This window comes from Crotalus tigris, unplaced genomic scaffold, assembly GCF_016545835.1.
Source record: "Crotalus tigris isolate CLP2741 ecotype Arizona unplaced genomic scaffold, ASM1654583v1 scf7180000017764.6130737, whole genome shotgun sequence".
Taxonomy (NCBI): domain Eukaryota; kingdom Metazoa; phylum Chordata; class Lepidosauria; order Squamata; family Viperidae; genus Crotalus; species Crotalus tigris.
The window spans coordinates 3388322-3396848 of NW_024096618.1; the positions used below are offsets into that span (position 1 = coordinate 3388322).

At 41.6% G+C, this 8527-nt stretch overlaps 1 protein-coding gene across 1 annotated transcript; it reads right to left on the reverse strand.

Annotated features, from left to right (window-relative positions):
* Positions 1-2065: 2065 nt before the first annotated feature.
* Positions 2066-6375, reverse strand: LOC120307043 (macrophage-expressed gene 1 protein-like). Its single transcript, XM_039341262.1, has 2 exons — positions 6210-6375; positions 2066-5177 (listed from the first exon to the last, which is right to left on the reverse strand). Exon 2 carries the CDS (start codon positions 5137-5139, stop codon positions 2971-2973), a length of 2169 nt encoding a protein of 722 aa, XP_039197196.1. The 5' UTR covers positions 5140-5177; positions 6210-6375; the 3' UTR covers positions 2066-2970.
* Positions 6376-8527: the final 2152 nt, after the last annotated feature.

Below are 8527 nucleotides of genomic sequence, written 5' to 3' on the forward strand. Positions count from 1 at the left end.
CCCAAAAACTTATAAATGCAATGCTAGATGGGGCAGCTAGAAAGAGAGAGAATTGCTATCTTGTTTCAGACCCAATTCTTGCCAGGACTTAAGTTGCAAATAAATGAGTTCTGAATACAGTTCAGGACAGTTCCAATATCAAGACAAGCTGACTTGTGATTTTGGCTTTTAGTGAAGTATGTGCATATCTGTTTTGCCTTGAGCGAGCGCAGCTGCATCAAACAATGAGTCAACTACCTTACTAAAAAAGGTTATGAATCTAGATACTCTCTGCTCTCACAGTTGGGTAATTCTACCTCCTCCCATTGTCTAACTCCGGGGTGTCAAACTCACAACGTCACGTGATGTGTCGTGACATATCACAACTTTTTCTCCATTGCCGCCAATGGGATGGACATGGTTTCGGCATGACGCATCTGGCCCGCCCGCCGGCAGTTTGACACCCCTGGTCTAACTGATAAAATAAAGGAACAACTGCAACACCTTTATTTTCTGGTCTGAAGAGGCCAATCAGGATTTGCCTCAGATGGGTGAAGTGGTAGAGCATGAGAGATTCTTTCAAAGTCAATTTTTGCACAAGGAAAAGGCTTGTAAGGCCTTAAATCCCAGCTTTATACAGCGTAGCATGCCTCCTAATAGGTCCACAAAATAGAAGAAATACATGCTGGCTGGGGATGATGGGACTTGTAGCTCAACACATCTGAGAGGAAAATGGTGACACATAGTGCAGATAGTCCTCCACTTACAACCGTTTGTATAAATGACCATTCAAAGTTACAATAGGCACTGAAAAAAGCGATTTATGATAATTTTTCACACTTTGCAGCATCCCCCATAGTCACACGATCAAAATTCAGACACTTGGCAACCAACTCATATTTGTGACGGTTGCCGTGTCCTCAGGGCCACGTAATCCTCTTTTGCAACTTTCCAACAAGCAAAGTCAATTGTGAAGCCATACTCATTTAACAACCTTGTTACTAACATTACAATGGCAGTGAATCATTTGACAACAGTGGCAAGAAAAATCGTAAAATGAGGCAAAACTCAGCAGCAGAAATTCTAGGCTGAATTGTGCCATAAGTCGAGGACTGCCTGCACTAAATTTAATGAACCAATTATAGGGTTTGTTATAAAGAATTTGTTTTATGCCGATTAAGAAACGACAACTAAGTAAGCTGTAGCATTAAATTCTATTCTAATTTGTTAAGAAAAATATCAGAAGAACTGGAATGAGGAAGTTTTACAAAAAAATACTTGATGGGAGTTTTCTAAACTGTGAAACCTAGCCCTGAACAATTCATTCTTGCCGGCTCTGTCCTGTTCACTCATTTTGTGGGAATTGGGCACAATTAAGTATTAAGACTCATTTGGCTCTCCAGGAGCAGCCACCCCAACACCTCAACACACTCAAACTGAGGAGATCTTTATTTCTAACAGGCCAGGTTTCATTCCTGCTCCTGAAATCTGCCTGCTCCGTGGGCAACGTGTGGGGTTGGAGTGAGGGCCAGTGTGTAGTGTCCCCATCCCTCTGTAGGTATATTGAAATACTCCATTCAGTCCAAACACCAGAACACAATAATTCTTAGCATAATATGATGTCTGAGCTGTTTATCTAAGAACGTTTCCACAGCAGAGGCCCAGAATGGAACTGGTTGGTGTTTTGGAACTGTTGTCTTTTTGCAGGGTGGAAAAAAGGAGATGAAAGGACTTCAGCCATGGCCCAGAGAAGAAACAAGGCTAGTGTCTAAAGGAGGGAAGCTGGGTTACCTGACAGAAGAGAGAGAAGAATAACTAACCATTAAAAAAAAAAACACCTCTCTTTTTACCACCCTGTAATCCCTTAACTCAGGGCAGAGTTGCGGGTGACTGGATGGAGTTGAGCATTTACTGGCCAGATGCCCTTCCTGATGCCATGCAGAGTTCACAGCAGGTATTTTTTTCTTTGTGTCCTAAGAAACATCTGCCACTACCTAGGATTGAACTCCTAATCTTCCGGGTGGGAAGCAAGCGTCTTCACCGCTAGGCCACAATGCCACTTATAGAAGAGTAACTGGCCATAAACTTCCAAATATATCAATTTATTGTGATAAACAAAGGAAATAAACAAAGTATTCAGCAAGAAAGCATTTCAGAATATCACCACATACATTTGACTTACATTTGGCTAATCTCTATTTTCCAATACAAGTGGAGTTTCATAATACAGTATGTTGATAAACCCATATGTTTCCAGGAATTAAAGCAATTATCTCACTCTTACCAATTAGGGCTAATTTCATAAGGCAGTGATGAAAAAATCATCACCTAAGGGTCAAAGACCTTTTTCTAAACAACAGCACAGGATTTATTGGATTGACAAAGGATTTATTGACTGACTGCCAAAGGAGTTTGCTTATTATACTCGGTATTGTTGCTTATCCGCTTTTTTAAAATAATGTATCAAGTGATGGCTGTCAAAGTGCAATAAAAGTAAAATAAATCCCCCTACATATAAATGAATTCTCAGTACACTACAGCAAGAGCTGTTCTTGCTCTAAATTATGTCTCAGTCTACTAAAATTACTTTTAAGTCCTTTCCTATCTTGTCCTGTCAGTGTAACCTATTCTCTTTCAGCTATAGAACTACAGTTGCTCAAACAAAAAGCTATATTGTTACAGCTGAATTATTTTCCTTTCATTCATATAATTTGACATTCGTGATAAAACCTAGATCTTTCCATTTATTTCCCTCTGGTTGCTTATTTTACCTATATTCAGGTAAATAAATTATCAATTACCTATATTCACTCAATTCAAAGCAAATTATTTTGCTTGGAAGCTGGTTAGCATCATTTTGATCAAACATTTTTACATACACCCATAGTTAATGCTTCCTCCCCCCATCCCTACACAACTCCCCCTTATTATTCTGCCTCTCCCACTTCCCACAGTTGGAAGTAAGCTTCAAAGTATAGATGAAAATATGTTTCAGGCAGCACTAAATTCTGGAAGTGTTTCTGTGGTTCCATAGTTTCCATCATTATTGACTAGATGCTCATTTGTCACCTCTTGGTAGCCTCTAATCTTGTAGCGCCGAATTCTGAATGCGATAAAAACAAAGATAACCAAGATTGCAATCACTGCCACGCAAATCCCAGCAATGGCCCCATTTGATAATCCCAAATTGTCATTTCTCTGGAAAAGAAGAGCTATTGCCTTCCCATCTGTGCCATTGGCCAACCTCCAGCTCCCACTCTGCTGTATTTTGACCCAGGCTTGGCTACCTTCGGTGCTCACTAGGATTGTTTCAGAAAGGCTGCCATTTGGGGATGGTGTGCGCAGAAAAGGGGGGAGTTTGATGGGAGCCAACTGCTGAGCAAAAAGTGTCCCTGCCTGCAAGCAATAGAGAATTTCACAGCCATCACTTAAATATGCCTTATGTTGACTATATCCACTTGGACATTTCATGGGGTACTTAGTAGGGGAATCTTGGTAGAAAAAATCCTGGAGGATTCCAGGGCTTTGCCCCTCCCGCAAGCCTGCCAGAGGATTGCCAGACTGGCAGCTGAAGAAGCCACCGAAGGGCACCGCAAAGCGGGAGCCCATCTCATAGTCATTGCTGACGCACACCTTCAGATTGTCAAAGAGGACCAAGGGGAAGAAGTAGGCTGGACAGGTATAGGTGTTGGTCACTGGGTTCTCATTCCCGGTACTATAGAGTCCTCCAAAGAGAAATCCTGTGCTCTGAGCTATTGGGCCTGCGGCAGCACACCAATAAGCAAAGAACTTCACTGTGCTGGGGTAGTAGCGGATGCCGCACACCTTGTTACAGCATTTAAATACAAGCCAGCAGGAATGGCACTGCTGGTGACACTCCATCTTTGGCTGGTTGGCTGTACGCTGCTCTTCGTGCAGCAGGACAGCCGAATAGTTCTTCGGGCAAGAGTAGCTGCCAGTCAAAGGGTTCTGGATACGGTAAGACTGGCAAAGCTCTTCTGAGTCCTGGCCCGAAACCCCATGGCACTCCTGAAAGATTCCACCAAAGGTATAATTTGTGCTGGGGTTTTGGCACGAGCCATCATCCACATTGGCCTGGAAATTGAAGTTCTTTGAGCTGGGCTCAACGCAGCCTGGATGGGTGTTGATTGCATAGTAGAGGCGGATAGCGTTTTCCACTGTAGTGGCCACTCGATAGACTGTAGGCTCTGGCAATTCGGGTAAAGCATCAGGGGTGATGAAAAATGGCAGAGGAAGCCCTGACTTGCCTATCGCCACTAAACCATTGGGGATGCCCTCCTGCCATTTCTGGAGGGTGATACCAGGATAGAAAGGCACACTGCCCCAGCTCTCCAATTTGGAATTTACAGTATTTACCAGATACTCCTTAGTCATATTACTCAAACCTTCCATGGAGGTCCCAATTCCCACATTGACTTTGTGGAAAAAAGTAACAGAGGCAGAGGCAGTGATGCTTGCTTTCTTAGCCTCATTGTCCAGCAAAAACTTCTTTTTCACCTGATCTTCTTGTATGAGGGATGCTCCAGCCTCCACACCTGTGAGGACATGTGTGCCGTAGCTTAATACCAGCATTTCTGCCATATACTCAGCAATCCGACTCTGATTGTTCTCCAGCTGGTTGCCTATACTCACAAGCTGATGACGGAAGTCGTTGTGGAAAGTGAAGGACGGTTGAGCTTTCACAGAGTAGATGTGATGCAGTACCTGCACTCTTGTGGTGACTGTCTCATCATAGACATTGTGGGTCTTCGTTTCTTGGCTACCAGTGGAGAACCTGCCATTGAGCACAGTGAGGTAGGAAGCCTCAGCATTGATGGATTTGGAAAATGCATCGGTGTAGGACAGCCAGTCTTCAATAATTTCAGAGTGGATCTCCACCGTGCTCTTCTTGAGGGGCACCAAAAAGACATCATTGGGAATGAGGTACTCACCATCTTCAGTAGTCCGGCATTGGGAATAGTTGAGGGTCATGACTTTGCCCATCTCCACATTACGCAAGTTGTCCCAGCCACCTCCAGGTAGCACTTCTAGTACCTTTTCACTGAGACCTTGCAGTCTACAAGTTTTGAATCCCAGATCTTCAGCTATTGCAATCTCTGTGCTCAGCAACACCAAGAGAGGCCAAAGCCAAAATGCCATGGTCAGGGAAGGGAAAAGACCACTTTACTTGCACAGTCCTGAAAACAGAGAAAAGTTTCATTATTGAAAAGACTATTTGTTATTACTCGATCAAACCTTCTCGAAGCTGATGCCCTCCAAATATCAGAGCTCATAGCCAGCATCATCAAAGGCAAAGCTGCTAGAGAAGGAGAAAGCTAGATAAGATAGCAATCAAATGTTACAATTACAATTTCTGGCAATTCAGTTGAAGTAGAAATGTATGCAGACGGATCCACCCATGGTAGACATAGGCGATAATAGAAAAATAGTTTAATATTGCTGCAGAAGTTGATATATAATCCAACCCTTTCAAATATCATTTTGCTACACCCACCCACCCACCCACACACAGAGATACAATAGCTGCAATACACACAATAGAGCATCACTTGTGTTTTTATAATGCATATTAACCAGGTTGCTTCTCTGAATTGGAAAAAATATGATAAACCCAAGTTACGACCTTATTCTGGCTTTGTGCCGAGAATTACCCTCCCTCTCCTCTTTGCCCCTAACAGCAGCAAAGAGGAAGCAGCTTTAATTATAACAGCTGACTTCCAGTACTTGAGGGGCAGTATGAAATGATAACAGACAGAGATAGCATGAAACAATTGTAGAGAGTCAGTGAGATGGGGGGGGGGGGTTGGTTTATTCTTCAAAGCTCCTGAGGGCAGGATAAGAAGCAAAGGGTGGAAGCTCATTAAAGAGATCCAACCTGGAACAAAGGAGAAACTTCCTGACAGTGAGAACAATTAATCAATGGAACAGCTTGCTTTCCCAAATGCTCCATTGCTGGAGGTTTTCAAGAACACCCTGGACAACCATTTGACCTGGATGGTATAAGGTCCCCTGCCTTGAGCATGTAGTTGGACTAGATAACATCCAGCCCTTTGATTCTGTATTCTATGTTTCTAAGATTAGTAGAAAACCTGCAGGGACTTGGGTCTCCTAAAAAAAGGAGACTAAAACTCTTGCAAATCTCCTGAACACTTTGGCCCTAATAGGGTTGTCTCTGAACTTTGGAAAAGTTATCTGAAATCATTCCTTACCTTGCTTGGCTCCCCAGATCCAAAACTTCTTTCTGTCCACCAAAGGAATTCTCGGCTACTTTGTTTAGTTTATCACATATTTTTTTAAAAAAGGAATAGATGAAGAAAGACTAAAGAGGAACTTTGATTTCCCCAAAGAATAGGATTGGACAATTGAAATGGGATGGGAGTGTCTCTACTGTGGAGAATGAGTCACACATCATTTGATTTTTCAGGCAGCAGTTTTCAAGCAAAGTCGAAACAGAAACTTTTTCCCGGAAAGTCCCTTCCCCCCCCTTAGCCTCCTTGGCCCCCCTCTTTTGCATACCTACCTTTTGATGCTACTTTCAGGGTAAATATTTGCTGCCCTGGGCACAAAGTCTGTCCATCTGTGACACGGAGGAATTATTAACCGAAAGGGTCTCTTATTCTACAGAAATGTTATACTATACGTTGCAAATTATACAGGTAAACATGTTTCTCTTTTTCTCCCTTTTTCTTTCCCCAGAGTTTATGAAACATACTTATGTACTTAATAAGACAGCCAAGAAATGACTGGCACTGGAGATGAACAAAAGTATGGGCACAGTTAATGCTGTTAAGATATTGAGAAGGTGACTGAGTTTCCAGCTGTAATGAAATAAAGTTTGCTTCTGGATCAGAAACCACTGACTATGCCGTAATTCCGTGAGTGTAAATTATTATTTCAAAATGACCTGACATCAGGTGACAGTGGCATTTTGTTTGAAAGTATAAGACCCAATTATGTAACTGTTCTGCTTGTGTTTGTACTGGAGTTTCCATTGTAGCGGATCTGTACTGGAAAAATAAAGAGGCTGGTATGGACATGGCCACTCAAAGAAATACTTTACTGAAGCTGTCTATTGCACTTTCAGATCCAGAGCTACCAAGTCATGCTGCTGGACTTCAAAAACTGCCTAATTTGCCCCCACAAAAGGCAGAACGTTGAGTTGGAATTTATGGATGAAGACAACCTCTTTATCTCTCCACTTTTGGTGCCCATCCGATGTTCTTGCAGATTATTACCAGACACTAAAACAGGCTGCTCTGCTACATTTTTTCAGAGCTGCCCACAAGCTCATGGAACAATCAGAGTGTTGTCTAATGTCTAGCTTGCCTTTTGAAGTGGATGGGTTGTTTTGATGAAAATAGTCACCATAGCCATAACAGGGACTGCTATTATAACAAAGCATAAATGTTGTGTAAAGAGTGAAATTGAAAACAAATACTTAACAACACATACAACAAACATATTTGTTTTAAATTGACAATGCCACAGACTATTAGTATAGAAACGTGCCCACTGAAAGCATTGACATACATTTCATTGAGCATCTAACTGGCAATGCAAACAAGAATAGGCCTTGTGATTTTTATTAATCCACCATACATTCTATCTACAACAGCAGCCAACAGTGATGGATCTCCATGCATAATTATCCAACTTTAGTAAATAGAAATAGGATTCCTCCAATCCTTGGAAGTGAGACCTGGATTTTTTTCTGGTTGATTCTGTAAAAGGCTTTGTTGATAGGACGGACAGATTACCTTGGAAATGCTACCCAAATCATGTCCATAGCTTAATCTTTTTTTTCAGTAACACTATCACATAATCACACTATCTACACTGCAGCTTTACATTTTTCAACATTCTCACAGCACTTGTTGCTTACTTTTCAGCAACTTTTCTTGTACAGTAACATTTCTATCCTTGGTTTCAATTCCAGCCTACCACTATCATTCCATGTCAATATACTCCTTTGAGCATTTTCTTATTTCAATTTCATCCAAAATAATTTCATCACTTTTATTTTTAATTCCTTTCATTCTGCTGCAGACTTCTCATTTAGCCCTTTTCATCCACATCCAGAACAATTTTTCTTTTCATCAGAATCATTAAGTCTTTTGCTTGCCTCTTTTAATATTTTTCACAAAATATTTATCAGTTTGTATACTGGTGAAGTGACTCTAGGTAGCTAGCAAAAAAAGGATTGAAACAAGTAAAAAAATAAAAGTTTTTTTAAAAGGAAAAATTCAAGGTGTAAATGCAAGGTGTATATAATGGAAGGATAACTAAACAAACAGATTTTCAGTCAAAGCACCATCAGAGAGCCAATCGCTACATGCCATCCAAAGCTTGATGGGAGAGCCAGGTTTATAAGGTATTATGAAAGCTCAAATTGGTTGGGGCTATCTAGACTCAGAGACATCTACCTGTGCATATACGAAGATGCCCAGTATTCAAGTCTGTCAAGATTCTTCTGTATCTTAAGCCTATCTTCTAGAGCGGTGGTTCTCAACCTGTGGGTCGGTACCCC

What these genes read in the sequence shown, in the direction of transcription:
- LOC120307043 (XM_039341262.1), bottom strand. Translation starts at nt 5,139, where the DNA reads ATGGCATTTTGGCTTTGGCCTCTCTTGGTGTTGCTGAGCACAGAGATT.